The sequence below is a fragment of the Netta rufina genome (genome assembly GCF_964035555.1).
Source record: "Netta rufina genome assembly, chromosome: Z".
NCBI lineage: Eukaryota > Metazoa > Chordata > Aves > Anseriformes > Anatidae > Netta > Netta rufina.
In genome coordinates this window covers 69,027,532-69,050,954 of record NC_140126.1, presented here as the reverse complement: position 1 = coordinate 69,050,954, position 23,423 = coordinate 69,027,532, and the positions used below count along the sequence as shown (strand labels likewise).

Genomic DNA, 23,423 nt, shown 5'->3' with positions numbered 1-23,423 from the left:
GAAGAAAACAGTGTTTTAAAAGGCTGTTACACAGAAAATATATTCTGTGTGTATAACAGGTCTGGTTAAGTGCTTGGTCAGTAGCTGCAAAGTCTCAGGAAATAATACCACTGGTAACCTAAAGAGTGAAGCAAGAGTAGCATCCGCCTGCTATTCCTCGTTACTTTGGAGTGCACAGAGGCCTCAGCTCCATGCATGCACCCCTTTGTGCTAGACACATACAACATTGAACTGCTGGTAACATGTTCCTTCCTGTTATCCAGTGACAGTATTGCTATGGAAAGGGTGTTAAAAAAAAAAAAACAGAATTGCAAATGCCAGTCTGGCCCAGAGAGTATTTGATCCTTCCAGTGCAATTTCAGAAGGCGGATTCCCCAAGATATTCCCTCGCATATCTTACGCAGAGCTGATTTTGCAGACCTTCTCTTGTGCATCTTTGGTCCTTTTGCTGGTACATTTGAACCACTAGATGTGACCTTTTGGCCCGAGCTGGAGCTTGGAGGTGTGAGCCTCCTCTGGTATTGTGAAAGGCATGAAAAAGAAGTGTTCAGGAGGGAGTCAGTCCATATTCAGATGTGTCATTGGTCATTTGCCAGATCCATTGCACAAACAGCTTCCTTTTTATAAAGGTGGTACTCAGGGTCAGTGAAATGTCTCTGTCTCACTTAGCTACTGCTTTTTACATTTGCCAAATCTTCTTAGCTGCTCCCCTGTAAATAACATATAATTTAATTGAGACCAGAAGGGAGACTTACATTTTGTCACTGCTTGTAATTTTCTGATTCTTTTGGAAAAGCATGCACCCTCTGTTCCTATCTGATGCTTTTATTCTGGGGTATGGTTATGTTCCAGGATTCTTTGTCCATGAAAGCCTATTTGAGCACTTTGGAGACAAGATGTAAAATGAATGTTTAATTATAACAGATAGATAAGTTTTTATATAGTCCTGTTTTTGCTGAATTATATTTGTTTTATCATTTAAGGATTCAAAATTGCTGTCAATGGCTTATTCAGCAGTTGGAAAACTCTCCAGGTAACAGAAACGCCATTTAAGTAACGGGTCATTGAATAGTTTTTTCCAGAGTAATCTGTTTGCTTTTATCAGCAGCAAACCTTGCATCTCCTGCGAGTTTTGCAATGGGGTGTACAGTGCAGAGATAAGCATTCTTGTAACATCTCTGGGGATGTAAAATGAACTATTCATTCGGCTAATAGCTTTGCTAGCAGTGATTAATGACAGGTCTTGAATTATGCATAAAATTTAAAAAATGGTTCCACTTTGTGGATTGCCAGAAGCATAAATTTAAGAGATGTTCAGTAAAGGTTAGAGGGCACGTAGCTAGACAAGTGGTATGTTCAGTGGTTTGCTGGTGATCTAATTTCTTGTCCTGAGAATATCTTAGTCTCCAAACTGTGTTGAGGGGTGTTCTGCTATGTGGTGGAAACAGATAAGATAGAGCAGACTTTCTGTGTTGGCTCTTTTTGTTTGACAGTTAAAATGTGAGGTGAGGGGAAAACCAATGAAAAGTGAAACATCACAATTAAAAAAAATAAAAAAATGTTCATGAACAAAACTATCTTGTTTCAGCCGAATGCCTCAGCTCTTTACCAAGGATATAGCGTTGGTACAGCAGTTTTTTGAAGCTTTATGTAAGGTGGGTGCTGATGGGGTTTTGGGAAATCATTAATATTTTGCACTGGCTTTGCTTAGTACTTGTCACTGTGCACTTTAAAGTGACAGAAAACTCTTACTTTTGTACAACAGGAAGATGCTGATACAAGGCTTGCCATTCAGGAGGCTTTGTCTATGATGGTTGGAGCATACAGTAACTTGGAAGGAGCCCAGCGTACCCTGATGGAAGCTCTTGTAGCTTCTTATCTGATAAAGGTATTTTCACTGAAGTCAAAATTAGGTATCTTAAAAGAAGATGGACTGTGCTCTTAGTCATATGGTGTGAGTTTTTGGGGAGTGTGTGTGGTGTCAGGAGTTGGACTCGTTCCTTATGGGTCCCTTGCAACTTGGGATATTCTGTGATTCCAAGAGCTCTTCAATCTTCTCTTCCTTGGCACTTATTATTGTATTCTTTTGGACCATATCTCTCTCTTACTGCTGTTAGACATTACCTGGGAGAAGGGGATGTGTACTCAGATGAAATATTTTTAATATGGTGCAGTGACTGGAGAAAAGATGATAATGCAGTTTTTTTGTTTGTGTTTTATTTCACAAAGAAACAAATTTTCTACAGTTGTGCTGTGTATCTCCCATAGTCTTATCCTAAGGAAACTTGAGAAGTAGGTACTTCAGGTACAGCCCCATCTGAAGTGCTTTAAGAAAGCAGTAATTTGGTAGAAAGGATCACTAACTGAGAAGTAGCGATACCAGTGGTTTTATGATTTCTACAATAAATAAGGCACCTGAGAGCCTGCCCAGGAGCTCAGCCTTGGGACACTAATCCAGAAGAAACCAGGATTTACTGAGTATCTCACTTTTGTTCAGGATTCCCCAGAGGTCTGGGCCTTGGTTTTCAGAATGGGAGGCTTTTGTGTTCTACATGTTTGCATGGGTACGTAGGGTTACTGCAGAGGTACTGGTATTTCTGGTGGCTGCACTAATAGCTGTGTAAGAGACTATTTTCATGGTGATGACTCCTGCCTGTGTGCTCTAGTGATCTAGGACTCCAGGCAATACCATTTTAAGACTAACTGAAGCCGCCAGAGAGAATGACCTCCCTGAGTTAATATTTCTGGTTGTGCTGCTCCTAAGCACAGTTTTGTTTCATGTATGTCATTCTTAATTTCAAAGCTGCTTTAGTGGAACAGTTCAGATGTGTAAGAATTAGTGATAACTCCAATTTCTAATTCTCCAGATTGTGCATGTATTTAATTTAGCATTTAATTCTCCAGTTGGGTATATATGAGAAGCTACCTTTTCTTTTCACCATTTCCTGCCCTTTGAAGAGTTAGCAAAAACAGTGTCTCAAAATGTACAAACTCTATGAGTTATGCTGGTACAGAAGGACAAAACAGATGACTGATGAGTGAAGGTTACTAGAATGTTCATGTAAAACTCAGCTGTATGTTTGTGTCTGTTTTCTTTAAGCCTGAAGTTCAAGTACGTCAAGTGGCTGTGAAATTCGCTAGCACAGTATTTCCTCCAGATCATATCCCTTCCAGATACTTACTGCTGTTAGCTGCAGGAGACCCGTAAGTTTTTTTTTGTTTTTTTTCCTTTTAAATTATTTTCATCCAAATATATGTAAACCCAAATATGTATTTACAAGATCCAATATATATATTTGGATGGAATATGTATTTGTGCATATAGATGCACACAGATGTATATCCCTAAAAAAATAAATGAAAATCAAGTATAGTAATTTGGAAGTTGGCCTTTCCGTATTAGCAATGTTGGTAGACCTGTGGACAGCTGTTAATATGTCTTACACCACTTTTGGCTTGGATTCTTTTTCTAGTTTCCACTGAACTGCATTGTTTAAGGCCAGGCTGGATGGGATATTGAGCAACCTGGTCTAGTGGGAGGTGTCCCTGCCCATGGCAGGGGGTTGGAATTAGATGGGCTTTAAGGTCTTTTCCAACCCAAACCATTCTGCAATTCTGTGCTAATGACCAATTGCAAAGTAAAATGCATTGCAGTGAATCTGGCCACCTTTACAGTGGCTAGAAATTCTTTTCTCCTGGCAAACTGTTGCAGTCTGTTTTTAGCTTGGCTTGCAAAGAGTCAGGACTGTGCCTGTGTGAAAGTTGCCGTTTGCTGCTGAGAAGCAGGTGACTCATTAAATTTGAGTAATCATTTCATTCACAGTTATCTGTTCTTGCCACTTGTGAGTTGTTTTTTTTTTTCCAACTTATTTAATTGCTCAGTTTTTGATGTGCATAGCTGTTGTATAACAAAGGAAGGTTAAACAGACAGACTGCTTTGTCATAGCAGTGTCAGCATTGTTTTAGGAGTTGATGTTCAGGTAGGTAGGGAGCAATAAACCTGGTAGGTGTTAGCTGAAGCTTGTAGGTAGGAAGTGATGAGGTGAATTGGAAAAAAGGATGTGGAAACCAGAAAGTGGTAGTGAACTCTACCAGGATATAAAATGAGCAGAAATGGGCTGGTCCAGACTGCTTTGTTGGGCCCACTCATCACTACCCTTTTCTTCCTGCCTCTGTATAATAAACAAATCATTGGAAGTCCCAATAAGTGTTTGACTTTTTTTCTTCCTTACAGAAAGCCACTTCTCATTTTAAAACAGTTTGCTCTTAGCCAGTTTCCTAAGATCTCATTGCTCATTAGAGACTATTTGTTCTGTGCAAATAATGTCTTTCTTGTCTTTTCTCCTTCAAGGCGGGAGGAGGTACACGGAGAAGCACAGCGGGTGCTGAGAACATTTCCTGGTAAAAATGAAAAGGAGAGTTCTGGGAAGCAGATGCCTTCCTTTCCTGAAATGGTCCATTATATTCAAGACAAGGTACAGTGCTTCTGTCCCAGTAAATGACAACACTGATGCTTACATGTGTAGTAAGGGTGGTCTTCCCATCCCAGTCTCCATTTCTTTCACCTCCTTTAAGGAGTAGAGTTAGCTAAGACCAGAGGGAAGACCACACATAGTATCAGAAGAACCACACTGCCAAGGTTAGCACTTACAGTTAAATTTCTGCTGGCAATAATCACAAGAGATCCAAGTGTTAAGTGACATGGATCACTAGAGTTTATCCTTTAAAAAAGGGATTATTTTGCAGTGATGCTGTTTGTGCGGAAGATGTGTGACACAGGGAAGCCAGTGTTCAGGGCTGACAATCCAGTATGTTTGACAAATGATCTTGGCAGGGATAAGAAGGTTACTCTCTGGTTAGGCCAGAGAAAAATAATACTGTGCATAAAATAGAAAAAGGGTTCTGGGATGAGAAATGAAGATACTGGAACAAACGAAGAAGTCTGGTTTGTTCCCTTAGAGGCTTGGTTGTTCATCTTCTTTGCAATCAGTAAAAATAATGGCCATGTAAGTAACCTTTCATGACCTTTCATGAGTCTAGTGGAATGATGTAACAAAACCAATACCAGTGAGTTTATCCTATTTACACTGAGTTTTCCTGGAGAAGTGTTAAAAATCTAGTCTGCATTACACACTTCTGTGTATAGTAGCTATATCAGACTTGCAAGCTATAAAGATGATATGAAGTGTCACTTCCTTTTTCCTTTGATTTGTTGTCTTTTTTACAAATCTAAGAAGTATAATATCAGTTTGTCTGGTTTTGCAAGAGATCTGTGACTGCAAAACTCCTACAGATGAGATATTTCTTGTGAAATGCTATACTTTGCTGGTGTTTGAAGTATGTGAAGCTTTAGGAAAAACTTGTTTTTATCCATGCTACTGGTTGTTCATATAGACATAAAAAATTAAGAAACCAAGGCTGAGTTTTACTACTAACAAATGCCTGTCACTACGTAGGTAATATTTTTAAATTTGTTTGAGTTTTGTAATGGCACTCAGTGAGTATGCATAGCTTGGCACAACAGGCCAAGGCACAAAATGGCTTTCCTGCATGAGTTACCATCCTTCTCTTCCTTTAAAAGAAAGTTTATTTTAAAGAGTAGGGCATGATCTGCTGAGTGTGGAAAGGAACCCACTCCTCAAGGAAGTCATCTTCTGGTTCACTAAGGCATGCTTTCACTGGTGGCTCTGGATGTCACTGAGGTTCCAGTGCAACAAAAGATCTGAGCACATTAAGAGATGAGGATCTGTTGACTTAAATATGACTAACTCATGTGCAAAGCTTCCTTACTGAATCCAGCCCTTCCACCGAAGTGCATATTGACTAGAACATACTGACATGCCTTTCTGGAGCATTGGTAGTAGATATTGCTGGAAGCCTTCTGGTTTTGGGTGTTTTTCTGCTGGAATATTCTTCCTTGTCAAAGTGAACGTTTTCATGCAAATGAGTTGCTTGCTTGCTGCACCAGCCTTCTACTAAGCAGGTAGCAGGGTCTTAAAGACCTTCTGGTCCTGGTTGGTGCTGCACAAGGTGCTCGCTTCCCAGTACTGGGGAAGCCTAGTTTCTCTGAAGCCTCCCCTGCTAGAGCTGCAGTCTTCACGGCTCCTGGCTGCCTGGCAGTTTGCGAGCCTCTGAGTTTGGAAGTTTGAGGTATTTTGGTTTTGAATTCTAAAGCACTTTCTATTTTGCCTCGGGGAGGGGAAGGATGTTGTCCCTCCACCAGCCTGCCCTGCAGCTCTCTCTCATGAATTCAGAATTTCCACTTTCTGATTTCAGAGAGGGAGGACAAGCTGATGGACCCAAAATATGCTTTAGGACTCCTTATCAAATGCACTGTGCCTTTTTTATTCTGCTGCACATTTTCAGTTGCTAAGTGGAGGATAAACACAGCAAAATTTCACTGACCTTTCCAACATCTCTGCTGTTCATGGATCTGAACATCCTGCTCTTAATATACTCTCTTGTTTAGGCCTCTCACCGAATGAAAACTCCAGCTAAATATATGACTGGGACTGCAGCCTTGCCTTTCAATCCTGCCACATTTGGAGAGGTAATTGTCTGTATTCACTTCCTTCGATGTGTTTACCATTATTTATTTAAAGGACAATGTAAGAAGCTAACAGTTATGGTAAGTCACAGCACATTCCAGAATTCCTTGTATAAACAGATACTGGGATTAACTCTCCTCACATTATTCCTCTGTCCTTAAAAAGAAGTCTGAAGAGAATTTGCACAAAGGTTTAGGAGGGGTGATACTAGTAGGGCTGCTCCAGTGCTTTCTGAAGCAGACCTAATGCAAAACCTTCTTAAAGGAAGGAACTGGCAATCTTCTACATAAGCTCCATTATGCTCCTTGAGGCTGTTCTTTTCATAGCAGATGCCCTGGCTTCATTGAGCTGGAGACAGAAATTCAGATGTGATGCAAGATCTGTGTTGGTAATGCATTGGGTTGCATTGGATGCATGCCAGGTTGGTACAGAGTACAGGCTGAACAGCCTGCAAGCAGATTGCATCAGCTTATGATAAACCAAAACGGTGTTTAAGATTTAATCTTTTGAATGTGATTCAGGCACTGTAGGATTGTCTGCTTACACAAGCATATTGCAGGAACTGATCTTAAATTTTCTTGCACTTTGTTGCTGCTGACTTTTCTGTCCTGAGTTGATTGAAGAAGGAACTGTCTTGTTTTGATTATGTTAAAAAGAGCAAGGAATATGTTGTATTTCTTTCTCCTCTATGGTTTCCCAAGTGCTGTTATATTCACAAGAATCCTATGTTTTTCTCTTCTCTTCTTAGATTGTTCTTTACCTGCGGATGTGTCTTGCTCACAGTGCAGGCGTGGTACCAACCTCACAGAGCTTGGCAGATATGCAAGATCATGCCCCAGCCATTGGGCGTTACATTAGAAACCTCATGTCTGGCAACCACATATCTTTCTCTTCCTCCTCTTCTTCAAAAAGTGTAGAAACCAACCCTGTACAGATATATATTGGCCTTCTTCAGCAGCTGTTAGCTGGTGTTGGAGGTAAGAAACTGTGTGGAACAGCATCTTTACGAAGTCATTTATTAGAAATGAGTTGCCACACCCCCAGTACTTTGAACTTGGCTTCAGCAATCACACAGTTGCAACACAGACAGTATAGTCCTCAGCGTAAACTTGTTCTCTTCTATGCTGCTGCATAGGTTAGAGGAAGTGGGGCAGTAAAATTGCAGCATCAGTTGACATTGTTAAAATTGTGAAGCCATTGTCTACAGCGGTTTCCTCAACAGTGAATGTTGTCTTTGTCATGCTCATAACCACATACCTGTGATAAGTGTAGTCTTGAAGTGCTTGAAAACCTTTAGAAAAAATTGTTACCCAAATTGCTTGCTGCTGTGAGTTTACCTAATATCTCAAAGAAATAGAATAACCTACTTTTATGTATTATTTGGTATCCCTGGCAAATTGCATATGGATACATTGAAATGGCTGGTATTTCTTATTTCTTTTTCTTACTGATTGTTTGATGGTCTTAAATACTGCTATTCTTAATAACCTGTTTTTTTTAATAACTGTTCAGGTTTGCCAGTCATGTATTGTCTTCTGGAAGTTGTTTCAGTGTATCCAGAAAAGCTAGCCACCAGATTTGTAGACAAAATGGATTGGATAAAGGTATGTTGAAAACCTTTTTCTTAACTTTTTTTCTTTTCCCTCTCTCCTTTATGTTTTGGGGTTGGGGGTAGAGGAGGCTTAGCATGAGCAAAATTTGGCATTTTCCTATGATGTGAAATATGCACTTACTTCAAAATCTGGTGTTTCTATGTACAGTCAACACCTGATGAGGTGTTACATGGAACAGGGTAGAAAGAAGTATTTTTTAGCTTCTTTGATGTTAGTGATTTTGTTCATCGACCTATGTGTTCCAGGTAATCTATGTCATTAATCCTCTTGGAATAGTCAATTTTTGTCTTGACTGGAAGATCTGTTAAAACAGCAAAAGAAAACTGGAAAAAAAAAATCTGGAAATTTTTGAAGAAATGGGTTATAAATAGGTATATTCCAGTTGGAAGCTGTGACAGTCCTCTCAGAAAATGAGATGAATTAGGTTCCTTATTGTATCAGAGCACTTCTTAAGGAATTTTTTTGTTGTTCTTTTTTATTAGCCCCATACAAAAAGCTGATAAACAGGAGCCTGGTGGGCAATAAACCAAAGGGAATTCATCTTTGTTTAGACTCTGTTCTTGGAAAGTTTCTTTGGAACTTTTCTTTTAATGATTCAGTTTAATCAGGCTTTACTACACTCTTACGGATTGCCTTTGCTTCTATTTGGGGAATCTGTCAGCAAAAAGTACTTGGTCAACCTAAAAAAAAAAAAATACAAAATAAAATTAGAATGTATTATAATAATTTCTCCTGCTGATACCTGCAATTTAATGCGTCTCTTTTCAAGTGCAAGCATGAGCTTCAGAGAAGAGCTTAAGACTTAAAAACAAACCAAAACCAAAAAATAAAAATTAAAAAAAATCTTTTCCAGTATCACTCCTCATTTGCAGGAAACCCTTCATTTTCTTTGGTCTTATATCCATTAGCAAGCTTCTAGGGATGGTAATTGATACTACCTAGTTTCCAGTTATAAATCATCTTTTGTGTGATTTCACTTTGCCAAGTGGAAGGAATGGTTCCAAGGGCTTGTTAGAAGTCAGTAACATGATCTGATACAAGTTTAGAGTTGAAATTAGAGTTGTATTTCAAGAGCTTGACAGGTCTCCTATTTTGCTTTTTCACTTGGCTCATTTTTGTATTATTTCTGATAACCCAAGTAATTTAAAGCTTAGTGTATGAATTCTGGACGTGAGTGTGTTGCATTATACCTCAAATTAATGGCAGAGGTAAGATTATATCTTAACAAATGGCCTGAGGCTTCCAAAATTCAACTTTCTGGCAATTTAAATAATAAAATATCTCCAGTATGAAATGGGTAGATTTGTACTGAGGGCTGTGATTTCCTGAACACTTGTTTTTTCTTTTCGGTTGTCATTGCATTTAAGTGGTTTAACCTCTACAGGCTTCTTTTTTTTTTTTTTTTTTTCCCCTTTGATTAATAGAAAGGAAATGGAAGCTTATGGTAGCTTGGGAAAAAATGGCGTCTTCGCAGTTCCACAGGGTTTCTAAGCTCCACATAGATGTGAAATGTGGAAGCTTTTCTTTGAAAACAAAATTCAGCAAAGCGTTCTGTCAACATGTTTAACTGAGAGCTGGTGATTAGCCCTCCTGTGGCTAGTGGTAATCTTCTTGCTAAAAGTTAAGCATGTAATGAATGCTTTGCTCAATTTAATGCTTTGGTTCTTACTAGGTGATAGTACTCTCAGTTTAAAGAATGAAATACTATTTGTGCTGCTGCATGATGATTGTGGCTGTAAGTTTGGACCTCTGTATGAACAGACTGTTTGAGAAGTTATTGTTTCTTATTAACAACTCCCACAGAGCCTGATGAACACGAACAAAGAAGAAATGCGTGAGCTTGCTGCCCTGTTTTATTCTGTAGTGCTGTCTACAATGTCTGGAAATGAGCTTAGGGCCTCTGTGGAGCAGCTGATCAAGATGACAAAAGACAATCATGTAACTACCTTCCTTTGTCTGCTTCCTGCTGGGCTTTTTAGTGTCATGTAGCTGGTGGGAAATCTGAACCTCTCTCAGTGTTTCCAGGATGTATTAGCCTTAATCTGAGTGTAAAATTAACTGGCTGGTTTCTAGTTGGGTGGTTGGAAGGGATTTTTGATGTAGGTGAGGGGAACGGATCTTTAAATAAATTAATCCCTGAAGCTGCCGTTCATGTTAGTAAGAGGGTTTCTTGAAGACACTACTTGTAAGCAAAGCCAGTGCAGTCAATGTATTCACCAGTTTTAGCCCCACAGATATTCATTGTATTTTTGAAAGGTAATAGATCATACTACTTACATCCTCCACATTCCTGATTCTGTATTTGTGGGTGGTTAAAGGCACCCACAGAACTAAGAAAATGCCTATTTTGTTACGTATGTCCCCCCCCTAGCTAAGCCATAGCGCCCTGTGGCATCACATCGCCTGAGGGCATCCCACTGCTGCAGGGCTTGCCCTGCTCAGTGTCCTTGACTGAGTGAGGCTTGGCAGCTTTCAGCCCCCCAGGGGACTAAAAGCTGGGCTTTGAGGATCCTGACCTGGCTGCAGAGTTAAGCCCTCACCTCTCCTTCGTTTTTTTTTCCCCTCTTTTTCTTAATTAAGGTAGCAATTAAGTCTCACAGCCTATTTCTGAAAAAAAATATATCCTTTTATAAGAATTCACCTGTGGGAGAAGACACTGCCATTAGATAGTCTCAGCACCAAATCAGAACTAGAAAAATTAATGTGCTTGACATTTAAATGTAATAATTAGTTATCACAGTTTGTTGCCTACCAAACTGTGTAGGGGTGCTGTCATCAATATTAGTAGGCCAAGTATACTCTCTGTGTCAGCAATGCAAATCTAAAGTAATTCTCCTTTATTACCAAAAAAAAATACATTTTGTGTTCATAATCTTTGCATGTCCTGTTTTCAAGTAGAGAGTATAGCATTATCTAGATTCACCTTGCTGCGTCTGTACTTAAAAATCATGAGTTGTTACTTTTTTTTTTTTTTTTTTTCCCTAACCACCAAGGGTTTAGGAATGTGAGTTCCAGTGATAAATTCTGAATCTGTCCTCCTAAATCTCTTCTGAGTTCTGTTAATTTGTCCTAAAGGACTCCAGCAGAGAACATGAGCAGTATTAAGCACTCCGTTGTTGCACTGTATGTTAGAACTCCACATTCTTCAGGGTGCTCCCCAGCTGGCTTGTCCATATGCGTTTTTAAATCAGTGCTGTGTGCAAAGTGTTACTTGCTTTGAAAATGAGATTTTCTGCATTGTTGTTGTCTGTAGAGCCCGGAGGTCCAACATGGATCCTTGTTGGCTTTGGGATTTACAGTAGGAAGGTACTTGGCCAAAGGGAAAATCAGAGCAATGGAGCTACATGACATAGAACAACCAAACACTGCAGTCATGCCGGAGCAAGAAGAGCTCATAAAGTTGACGACAGAGACAATAGGTAACTTCCCTCCTAGGACTTTGCTGCATGCAACAGTTGTTTTTCAGCCACCCCAGGCTGAGGATTTTTCTAAGATATTCAGGTCATGCTATTACCTTGAGTTCATTTTGTGTTCCAAAATTGACAGCCTGTAAATTTACCGTATGATGAGATGTATGGGCATAACCCTTTCCAGCAAGAAATAGGTGGACTCTTTGCTCATTGACCAACATAGCACAATTAGGAGCAGTGCCACTGCCTAGGCTCCTTCTGGTTTCTCCTCTCACTTTGATAAGTTCTTGCATAATGCTTCCTACCAGCTGTAGAGGAGATAAACACCTTGCCTGAGTAAAACATAAGTGCCTGCCTGCCCACTGCTAAATAATAGAACAAGATCAAAGCCATCCTGTTTACTTTTTCGTGTAGGTTCTTTTCTGGACAGCACCTCTCCCTTCCTTGTGGTGGCTGCCTGCACGGCTCTTGGGGAGATTGGCAGGAATGGCCCCTTGCCAATCCCCAGCGAAGGCACAGGGTTTACAAAGCTGCAGCTTGTTGAAAGCTTATTGGCCCGAATCCCTTCCAGCAAGGAAACAAATAAGGTAAGATTTTGTAATGTTATGATTCTTGTTCATTTCTGGAATGCTCCATCCTCGAGTTTACATGTATATTAATGCCAAGCTCAGCCTTGAATTTTAAAGAAGTGCCTACTGAACCTTGTTAGACCAAGTGTTGGCTTTAGTGAGTCAGACTTAGAGTAAGGGTTTTCAGAAAATCCAGCACTGCCTAGCAGTTGACTGAATGTGCTTTCCATATCTGTAAGTAGGAGCTAATGGGGTGAGAATTGTGAAAGGGGATGATTTTAATTCTAGAAAAATGAGAATATCTTCTGGAGAATAATACTCAAAGGTAATATGAGATTTGTTTTGGTCTGTGTTGTATGGAAAAGCTGTGTTTTGGAAGAGAGGAGCAATTGACCTAGTAAGTCTCTTGCAAGTCTATTATGAGAGACCTTAAGTGAAGCTTCAGAATGACAATGAGAAGGAAAGACTATCTTCTGGACTTACAGGAAAATAATGTGATTGTTATTCTTGTTTTGTTTGTATTTAAGATGAAGGAACGAGCAATACAAACATTAGGTTACTTTCCTGTGGGAGATGAAGATTTTCCTCACCAGAAATTACTGCTGCAAGGTTTAATGGATTCTGTGGAGGTGAGAGACTAGCAATGTATTATTCTTTATACTGCAATGAGTTTTTCCATTTGAATGCTTTCAGTATACTCTGGTGCAAGGTTTACAAAGGCAGCTGTCTTCTCATAATACTGTCTCTTACTGTTTTGAAGCTGGTTTGAAATAGGGAGCAGAGGTGGGTTTGTGGATTGTAAAATTATAAAATGTTCTATGCCACAGTTTAAAAACTTGCAGTTGAGGTTTCTGCCCCAGTCTCTGAGATGAGGGCTACCAATATGCATGAAATATTCAGTGTTTGTAGCAATGAAGCCACACGTCTGTGTTTTGGCTTTCAAAAACACCCTAAAAGTTCCTTTCACATTCCTTTTCATCAGAAGTACGTCAGCTGCTGTTATTGCCTTGAATTAGCAGCTTTCTTTATAATAAGGTCTTTTGTCAGTCTAATCCACATGGTTTTTAGTGCAGTGTATTTTTTCATGGTACTGCAGAGCTGCTATACATTCTGCAATGTGCCAGACAGCAAAATTGAATAGGAAGTGTGCTCTTTATAGCTTGTTTTTATCTTCCTTCCTTGTTCATGCTCACGTAGGAGCTGTAGAAGCATCTATTGAGTACGAAACAGGCTGGCTTTGCTGAGTGCTCCAGTCTGATGTGATCAAACAAGCAAGAATAGTAAGAACATTGTGTACACATCTCCCAAATTATGGTTTTGAGTGCTGTGTTTATCTCCTGGAACTGCTTGGAGACATTACAACTTCCTTTATAAAATGTGTGCTTCAGAAAAAAAAAAAAAAATCTGAGACTGCTAAGGACCTATTTCTCCAAATGCATGAGCATTTTGGGCTTCCAGAGAGTAAGGCAAGCAATCTAGAAGGTACACAGCAGGTTTGGAAAAAAGTTCTTAGAGCAAAAAATTCATCATAAATAGTGACAAAAAATTGGCAGAGTTCTGCACATTCTGTTCCTGAGATCTTAGGAAAATAGTGGAAAGAGGACAAAGCAAAGCAAAGTAACGGCTGTTTTTCATGTGAAAGACAAATTTGTTCCTCTCTTAGAGTCACAGTAATTTTCGTTAATGTCTGATGATCTTGTTCTAACATAGTGTTATTTCAAACTTATGTCTCCAATTTTCTGTTCACTGATTTAAGCTTGTGCAGAGACTGTTGAGTGCTTTACAGGAGGCGTGTAGTAAAAATAAGTGTGGAGATCCAGGTGTGATAATCTTAGTTCTTACCATTTGTTTTGGAGACTTCTACACTGGCACAGTTTACATCAGCTTCGAGGTGTCTGAGTCACCAGCTGGTCTTAGAAGTTCAACAGAAGTGTGGTCTTATTGTAAATTGGTGCTGAGAATTGAAGTTGGGGAAAAGGCTGTGGTTTTGTAGAACAAATGCCACGAATTTTTTTGGTGTTTGTTTAATTGGTAGTCAGCGAGGCTCTGTTGTGTTTTTCAGGCTAAACAAATAGAACTGCAGTTCACTGTTGGTGAAGCTATTACCAGTGCTGCTGTAGGAACCAGCTCAGTGGCTGCACGTGATGCATGGACAGTAACAGAGGAGGAATATATACCCCCTCCAGGTAGGCCTTCCTAACACGGGGGGCTGGGTTGAGAAACATGAAATCTCACAGTTCTGGCCTAACACTGGCTTTGTCTCTGTGATGTTTCATTTATAATGGTAAGAAGTAAAGAGACATTTTCCCCTGCACTTCGCATAATGTTCTGTGTTGTGCGGTGCTGAGTTATAAACAAGTCATTTCTGCCCATCTACAAAGGGTGGAAGACTTTATTTCACATACTTTTTAAATAGCTTCTTGATGAAATCTAATTAATTGTTACTTGACACTGCATTTATTTTTTTATTTTGGTTTCCCATGTTAAGTTATCTTCAGGTTTAACATACACAAATCTTTAAAAATAGCATTTTGAAGACCGCATTGGAAAATAGGATTATAAGATTAAATTGCAAGTTCTTTTCCAACGACTTGGACCAGCGCTTGGATTAAGTGACAGATATGGTAGATGGAGCAGTTTAAGGACTGAGATTCTGTGTCAGCTGAAATATGAACTTGACAAAATGCTAGCTCTGAAACAGACAGCAGTACATATCAGCCTCAGACCTGCAAACAGGGTATTAATGTTGTGAGAGTGGTCTTAGGCCTCAAGTGTACACAAAGCGGAGTATGTAGAAACCAAACTGTGCCTTTGCTCCAGGATTTTGGAGTCATAACATGTGTGCATGCATGCACTCATGCAAAAGTAGTGCACTGAATCATATGCAGTATGAGTGGTACATCTCCTCAGCCACAGGCTCTGAAACACTTTCATGAAGGGTTAGGATAACTCTGTTCAGTGTTTCTTTTACAAGAAATACTTTCCCAGAGACTACACTGAAGTTTTTTCTGAGTAAGTAGAGATTAGTGTGTCACCTAAGTACTCATAGGCTGACAGGTGTTCCATTGCTGCTGTGTGTTACATGGAAATTAAAAACAAGTGTGGCAGATTCTGAAATCTCCCTCCTTCCCCTCCACCTTTCTTTTTCTACACTAGATTTGAAGGTGAATGATGTGGTTCCCTGGGTCCTAGACCTCATTTTGAACAAGCACATTATCAGCCCCAACCCACATGTTAGGCAAGCAGCTTGCATCTGGCTTCTATCAATGGTGAAGAAGCTGAGCACGCACAAAGCAATTAAGGTAAGGACTATGCCCTTTTCCTAGCACTTGCTCCTTGTCCGTATTTTTGCTGCTCGCCTCCTTCTGTCCTTTCCTTCCCCTTCACTTCCATTGCCTCTTCCTTCCCAGTGCTGCTTCAGTCATTACTGAGGTCTTTTTAAGTCAAGGCTTGTCTTTTGTTAGTACGGGAGCATACTAGATGGCAGCTGAACGAGGCTGTGTGGACCTCTGCAAGCATCTGACTTGTGCTCAGGTCAAAGTGAGCATGATGCAAATATCTTTCATTAGATAAAGTGCCAGTGCATCTTCCATTAGAAAGAATACGTGGGTGTCTTTAGAGTTTTTAGGATTTCTCTTTGGAAAATATTAAAAGGAGGTATGCGAGGGGAAGAAATTGGAAACCTAGATGGAATTCCTGGGCTTGTTTGTTTCACAGAGTTCACCACAACTTTGTTACCTAGCAGAAGTTATACGCTTAATATACTTAGTATTTGTGGTGTGCTTTGAAAACCTTGTATTTAGTGGGTTTGTCTGTTATGGCAGTCCCAAAATGTGAAAGATCCTATGCAAAGACAGACTTAAAGCATTCCCAACAGAAATATCCTCTCTTCACACAGAGATACTATAGGCTGTGATGAGACCAGGTTACCACTTTGTGCTCTGCAGGCAATTGATAAAGAGCTTTGGAAGACAAGATGCTTTGCTAATTTAAGCTGCTACTTTTAAAACCTTGCCATGTATTATACTCACCTAACAGTGAAATCTTGTGGGAGGTGGCAAAATCCTCTAGTTTGGGGATGAAGGAAGGCTGTCCCTTGCACAGGGGACAGTCCTGTCTGGCTGCAAGTCAGAGTTATGACACGCTACTGCTGTGCATTAAACAAGGAAAATAAAGTATGTGGTTTACTAATGACATGGTAACTATAAAAAAAAAAAAAAAAAAAGTTCTGGTCAAATTACTGTTATGTTCTGTGAATATCAATCAGGCTGTTGCTTACCAGTCTGAGAAGACAGCAGTGTTTGTCACAGTTGTAGCTCAGATAGACAGCTCTATTGATACGGTAACCTCTGTTTACCTGTTAGGGGCTTCCTTTTCAGAGAAAGGATACTAAACCTGAAATAAAAATAATGTCCTCCTTTCTCATCTTTCAGTCTCATCTCAAGGATATCCAAAGTGCATTTGTTTCAATTCTGTCAGATAGTGATGGTAAGTACTATCACAACAGTTTTATCTTGTAGCGGGGTCTTAACAGATGGAGGGAATCTTTATAAAAGGCAGAAAGTCACCTACACCCTCTTTGTCAGCCAAAATTAAATGATGACTCTAGAAACATACATTTCTGAAGTAGTACAAGTGATTTTGTGATCTTTCCTAGGTGTCACATGCAGAAATAAACATAGTTTTCTTCTGTGCTTTGCTAATGAAGCACAAATCTTCTGCATTTTCTCCTGCAGACTGTAATAACAGAAACTGTTTGGTCTGCCATGCTCTGAGCAGAAAAATAAGTATCACAGAGTTCTGCATGGACAGCAACTCTGAGACCTCTTCAAACTAACAGTATTTTGTCTTGTATGTCCACCCGTGGCAGCTAGTGGGAAGGATGGCATCCAGTGACCTAACCAGAGCTCACTGAAGTTAAAGAAGAAAGTGTTGCTAGTACCTTTGCTGAACTTGAGGGCAGGGGCCAGCAGCATGCAAGAATACTGGCAGCTCTTAGAATGCTCTCAGCTATTTCAAAACCACTAGTGGCAATATTAACAAAAGGATGTCAGTTTACTGGGGGGTTTGCCTTTGAACTGCTGCTTCAGAATCCAAAACTTGTGTCGTGCCAGATGAGCTCTGCTGTGAAATGGAGAGCTGTGATCTACAGCACAGAGTTTCTGTTCCTTAATTGTGATTTTGGTTGGATGTGGCTATTGAAATTTGTTTATTACTAATGACATGCTTATCTTTAATTTTACTTTGTAAAATCTCTTGCAGAGCTTAGTCAAGATGTTGCTTCAAAAGGTCTTGGGCTGATATATGAACTAGGAAGTGAACAGGACCAGCAAGAGCTAGTCACCACGCTTGTTGATACCCTTATGACTGGGAAAAGGTACAGTGTGCAAAGCGAGAGAGTACTCTGAGCTGTGTGTCTGATGGGAACAAAAACGTGCCTTTCTTTTGGGTGGAGAGATGCTTTGTGGCCAACGGGAAGCAGTTATCCTCATACTGCAGGGGAGTCAAACCAGGACATTTCTTAGTTCAGCTTAGAGTTTATTTTGAGTGAAGTTGTTCCAGTTTTGTTCCATTCTGAATTTAACAAAGCTTCCAAATAATGATTCAGTCCTGATTCAGGCAGTTCAAATCAGTTTGCGTTTGGTTAGATTTCCTACTTGCTGCATTGTGTAATTGCAAAGGACAATGACCTCCTGCAGCAAGTCTGAACAATGTAAATGTTGCAGAAACAGAGACTTGGCTGTGTCTGAAACACACTTCTTGTTGAGGAGGATTATTCACGGTCACTTCTGTGCTCTAGTGCAAAAACTGACAGTCCTACAGGACTCCTGGCTGACAATCATGTTGAATCAGTGCTAGAAATGCTCTTTAACAGCCTAATCCTGCCTAACCTGGTGTGAGTGTGGCCACCATGAATGACAAAAGTGCAGTCTTGTAGTCTGGGGGATCCAGTGGTGATGAACAGGAAGATGAATGGAAAGTGGGTTTTCTTCATTCTGAAGTAGTCATGTGCTCTTCAGGGTGTGGGTTGTGTCTGGTCTGAAATAAAAAGCCATCGTTCAGTGTTTTGACTCTTAGCTTCTGACTACACAGTGAAATCCTAACGTTCTGAAGCTTCTCATTAACATTACATGTGACAAAGGTTAATCAGATTACCTGTAGTGTGTTTACCTTTGTGCATCTGTACCCTGTGTTTTTATTGTTGTTGTTGTTTTCTTGTGGGACTGGAACTGGGAAAGTACTGAGTAACAGAGCAAAACAAACTCACTTGTTCTGTAGCGTGCAGTCCGATAGAATTTGGTAAAGTTAACACTGGACCTCTTTTCTACCAGAGCCAAACATGAGATGACAGGAGAAACTGTGGTGTTTCAGGGTGGCCTGAGCAAAACCCCGGATGGGTAAGTTTAATGACAGTCATAATGGAAGACATGCAATCAGTGCTGAAATGGTATTCACTTGCCTGTAAATCTGCTTCTTGTGTTTTTCATTCCTTCTTGTTCTTTAAGTTACTGTAACTACTGTAATGTAGTGCTGATAGGGTATTCCCTACTCTCTGTGCTTTGACTATTGTGGTATTTCTGTAGCTAAAAATAGTAATTCCCCTAAAAATAACTGATTTCCCTTCTGCTTTCCAAAGTCAAGGTCTTTCTACCTACAAGGAGCTTTGTTCACTGGCTAGTGATCTCAATCAGCCAGACCTGGTATACAAATTCATGAATCTGGCCAACCATCATGCCATGTGGAATTCTCGGAAGGTAATTTACTGCTTTCATACCGCTTTCATTCCCTCTGTGAGCTCTGGAAACAGTAACTGCATTTCTCTAGCTCGGTTATATGATCCATGTGGATCCATAACCACATGTGGGAGCCACGTGTTGGTGCTTTAGTGTCAGGTTCAATGCAAATTTGGCAGCCAGAGAAGCAAATTTAGGATTACTTCTTAGAGCAAAATGTTAGTATCACATGGTTTGTCATCTTGCATTCCACTCTGAATCAGCTGTGATCCTTTTCTTTCATTTTTGAGAGCATTTAGGGGTCAGGTCTTGATGTGTTCAGACAGTGAGTTAACATTTTCAAAACTGGATGAGCTTTCACCTGCCAGAGGTAATGAGCCTTGTTACATAACAAATCACAGAAAAAAAGTATTCAGCAACAAGATGCTAGAAACCAGGTTGAAAATGCACTGGTTTAACCACTGTTGCCAAAGTAGTGTCCTTTTTTTTTTTTTTTTTTTTTTTTTTTTTTTTTTTAACTTACCTAGTGCTAAAACCTTTGTATTTTAAAGCTACTGGGACCCTTGGAAAAGTCAGAAGACTGATGGATACATTTCCTGGGGAAAAAAAAAAAAAAAGCATAGCAAAATAAACTTCACCAAGCCCTAACTTGGCAACTGCTTCACTGGTTTTACCTACACATGGAAGAACTTGTTTTGTCCCTTGGAGCACAGAGTATTTTATGCAAAAAAATAATAATAATAGGTAGGCATCATCTTCTGTAGTGCACCTTCCACGCTCTTTTGTGCTCCTTACCTGAGGTTTCAAGTCTCTGGTGACTTAGTGCAAAAAAACAAGCTCCGACATTAGCTCTCTATCTGTCCTGGGATTCCAGGAGGCACAGGAACATAGCTAGATTCATCATCCTTGTGGAATTTCACCAGTCAGTGTAAGTCAAAGAAAATCTAATCAGCTACTTGAGGTTGCCTGTACTGAGTAGCTTCTCTTTGGGCTTTCCTTCATCAAATATTCTTTTGTTACCTTTTCAGGGAGCAGCTTTTGGTTTCAATGTGATAGCTGCCAAGGCTGGAGAGCAGCTGGCTCCGTTTTTGCCCCAGCTTCTTCCCCGGCTCTACCGCTACCAGTTTGACCCCAACCTGGGCATTCGACAGGCAATGACCAGCATTTGGAATGCCTTGGTCACTGACAAGTCAATGGTAAGTGAGCTGCAAAATACAGAGTGGTGGGTTGCTGCTAACCCAGGAACATCTCAAAGATCCTCTTGGAAGAGCTGTATCTTGTGAAAGGCTGTGCAGGAAGAGGTGAGATGTTGTTCTCAAGAAAGAGTTTGTTAAATCTGTGGATGTGGTGGAAAATGCACAGAGCTTTTGTAGCTGCCTCTTATGTGTGAAAGGATATTGCAGACTTTGTTTGTGTGGCCAATCTTAAAGTTTGACTGACTTGACACTTAAAGTGCGGTCTTTCCTCTCTGTGATACGGCTTTGATATTGCTTATGAAAAGCTTTTCAGAAGTCCTTGTAGCTGAAGATGCATTTCTAAAGCAACAGCATCTAGATATGGTTCCTCAGTTCTGAAACAGGAAGAAACTCATTCGACGACAATGTTCCATCAGTTTGAGAGTAATTCTGCTTTGGCAAGTCTCAGGAATAAGTGACTTTCATGATGTGCCCATACTTTATATCCAAAAGGCCTGAAACTGGGTTTGCAAATGCTTTTTCCCAGCAAGGCTGATCTTTGTGAACTCTGATCCTTCAACAAAGGGCAACTGCTTCTCCTGTAAATACGTGTTTGGTGCTGCATCTAAACAGTTCTGTTGGTAAAGGACTGTCACAGTGCTAAGCCCTGAAGCAGTGCAGAGAAAGGCACTTCTAAAGCAAAGTCAAAATAAGCTTGCAGAGTCAGCTCTGGCGAGCATTAGTTTATCTGCTGTGGCTAAAAGCAGGTTTTATTGTCCAAAAGGATCTTGTTTTCAGAGGGCAGGATGGATGCATGCGCCTTGTTTGTTTCATGTATGCTGTTTTCTTTTTAATTATAGGTTGATAAGTACATGAAGGAAATTCTTGAGGATTTGATCAGTAACCTAACCAGCAGTCTGTGGAGAATCAGGGAATCCAGGTATTGCTAGGAAAAGTAACAGATTTTATTTTGAACTCTCTTCTTCACCATAACCATGTTAACCAAAAGAAGTAAGTGGAGAGGAAGCTGTCTTTTCAACAGGATAGACTCAAACCTTGGAGTCTGCACTTGAAGTGATACAGTCTTAAAGCTATTTGGTTCATTGAGCCTGAAAATTTGTATTGCATTCGTCTTGACATGATACTAAAAAATATTCTCCAAAGGAGAGAAGCTTTCTGATCACAAAGTTACTGGCTAACCTTGGGCCTGAAGTATTGCATTATGTTAGAAAATACTGACAGTCTGGCTATATATGGGCTTGGCAGGAAGGTGCCATTTGGTATGGCATTTTTAATAAACTGTTACTTACATTGGTTTGTGGTTATGCTGTACTGAAAACTTCCTTTTTAATTTCAGTTACATACATAAGACCATTGTAGTTTTTTTTTTCCTTATCCTGTACTGGGATAAAAGAAATCAGAAACGATATCCCAATTGGAATGTTTGTAATAGCAGTTTTCACCACAGCAGCCTTTCTTGCATGCTGTCACCTGTTTTAGATTTCACCTGTCCAGCTGAATGTTTTTTTTCCTTCTGTTAAGAGACATTTTCTTGCAACAGAGTAGATTAAGGGTTTTGAGAAAATGAGGAAAGTAAAAGAGTTCTTTATTTTTTCATTAAGCCACTTACTTATTTAGTTATATCCATATCAAATAAATATACCGTGTGATCAAAATGAAATTCCTTGTTTGCAGCTGTCTAGCACTGAATGACTTATTAAGAGGAAGGCCTTTGGATGACATTATAGACAAGCTTCCAGAGATCTGGGAAATCCTATTTAGAGTGCAAGATGACATTAAGGTAATGGAACTGATGTCTGAACAGGAATCTTTCACGAAAAGTACAGTGATCAGACTCTGAGGTGTTTAAGAAGAGATTCTTTGAGAGATTGAGTTGAAGCTAATGGGATTTCTGTGTTAAGCACACTACTACAAGTTCAGGCCCTTTACAATTAAAATTTCCATGCTCTTGTAAATTTGCTGTGTATTTTTACTCTTGTTTTTAAGGGTTAGTTTTTATTCCTGCTGTGATTATTATTGAAGGTTCAGCACTTCTCCTGGATATAAAAGAATTCCTAAGTATATGCTTAATTCTTAAGTATAAAAAAGTTTATTTTGGACTGCTTGTGTGCTTAAATTAAAGGCCTTGCAGATATGAAGTCGGAGTCCTCATGTTCTTCCAAGTTTGTGCCGTGTTTTCTCTGGATCCAGGTTTTCCTGCTGAAGCAGGGCTGGGCTGTTTCCCAGACTCTGCCATCTACCAGGAAACTGCTTTCATACTAGTAAATTCAGTGTGTTCAGAAATGTTCATGGGCATTCAAACCAACTGGCACAGAATGTTCTGCTTCTGTGCTAATAATGTTAGCCTCCAAAAAAGAGCAGCTGCCTTGCCTGCAAGCTGCTTTTCATGAAGGGTCCATGGGGCACACTAATTCCTGAATTTTACTTGGAAATAGCTTGGGAAAGTCTGCTTGTGACTGGCCATAATTCTTCTGAGAATATTCAGGGAATTTATCAGGGTATAGAATCACAGAATATCCCGAATTGGAAGGGATCCATAAGGATCATTGAGTCCAACTCCATGTATGTGATTGTGTTTCATTACCCAGGAGTATATTGCTCAAAACTTGTTAATTCATCAATGCAGGTAAAGTTAGTCTACTTGGTAATGGTGTCTGGTGCTATCAGAGCCATGCTGATTTTACTGTTTGCTTTTAGTCCATCTTTCTATAGCCCTAGACAAATTTATTTGAAAATTATCAGCAATGAATATAGCCTTGACGGTGTTAGTGATATACTTATCAATGAATATGAGTCATTATATAGAAGTTTTAAAAATAGTAAAAATGTTGTTGTTCTGCTTTTTAGGAATCTGTGCGAAAGGCAGCAGAACTAGCCCTAAAAACTTTAAGCAAGGTAAAAATCTAATCTTCTTGTTTGCTCATGGACATGTTTTTCTTTTTTTGATTTAAGATAATCATTAATTTTCATCTCTCCAGGAGTGTCCTTTTTGCTATAGTCTGTTATCTTGAAAAGATGTCTAGTATCTGATACAATGATGAACAGAACAGCCACCTGAAAGGCAATCTTAATAATTTTGGCTACATACCCTTCTGTACTTCCATTAACATTGGTGGAGTTGTGGTGCTTGAGGCTAACGCAGTGTTAAGTTCTGAACAGCCACAGGAGGGAGATACTGATTTTTTTTTCTTTACCTTTTTTTTTTTCCCCACTTGGGGATGAGATTTAAGGAAATGTTTTGTAACTGCAGTAGGTTGTAGCTGACCAAGCCCAATGGAATCTGGCATGAAATAAAGTAACCCACTGTGAACTTTACTGTTTGGTGCTGTTGCTGACACAAGATACCTTGCGTG

At 39.7% G+C, this 23,423-nt stretch overlaps 1 protein-coding gene across 1 annotated transcript in view; it reads left to right on the top strand.

The window, feature by feature from the left end:
• Positions 1 to 23,423, top strand: part of ECPAS (Ecm29 proteasome adaptor and scaffold) — a gene marked incomplete at its 5' end in the record, with an annotated part of 51,151 nt that overhangs the window by 13,049 nt on the left and 14,679 nt on the right. The window contains 22 exons of the mRNA XM_084305593.1: positions 984 to 1,033; positions 1,589 to 1,655; positions 1,766 to 1,888; positions 3,101 to 3,204; positions 4,352 to 4,475; positions 6,470 to 6,550; positions 7,297 to 7,525; positions 8,061 to 8,152; positions 9,965 to 10,099; positions 11,415 to 11,580; positions 11,986 to 12,158; positions 12,668 to 12,769; positions 14,203 to 14,326; positions 15,297 to 15,442; positions 16,574 to 16,628; positions 17,403 to 17,517; positions 18,473 to 18,538; positions 18,778 to 18,895; positions 19,903 to 20,070; positions 20,910 to 20,989; positions 21,745 to 21,850; positions 22,918 to 22,965. Of these exons, the coding sequence (XP_084161719.1) occupies positions 984 to 1,033; positions 1,589 to 1,655; positions 1,766 to 1,888; positions 3,101 to 3,204; positions 4,352 to 4,475; positions 6,470 to 6,550; positions 7,297 to 7,525; positions 8,061 to 8,152; positions 9,965 to 10,099; positions 11,415 to 11,580; positions 11,986 to 12,158; positions 12,668 to 12,769; positions 14,203 to 14,326; positions 15,297 to 15,442; positions 16,574 to 16,628; positions 17,403 to 17,517; positions 18,473 to 18,538; positions 18,778 to 18,895; positions 19,903 to 20,070; positions 20,910 to 20,989; positions 21,745 to 21,850; positions 22,918 to 22,965 (2,472 nt within the window). The remainder of the gene's footprint in view (positions 1 to 983; positions 1,034 to 1,588; positions 1,656 to 1,765; positions 1,889 to 3,100; positions 3,205 to 4,351; positions 4,476 to 6,469; positions 6,551 to 7,296; positions 7,526 to 8,060; positions 8,153 to 9,964; positions 10,100 to 11,414; positions 11,581 to 11,985; positions 12,159 to 12,667; positions 12,770 to 14,202; positions 14,327 to 15,296; positions 15,443 to 16,573; positions 16,629 to 17,402; positions 17,518 to 18,472; positions 18,539 to 18,777; positions 18,896 to 19,902; positions 20,071 to 20,909; positions 20,990 to 21,744; positions 21,851 to 22,917; positions 22,966 to 23,423) is intronic.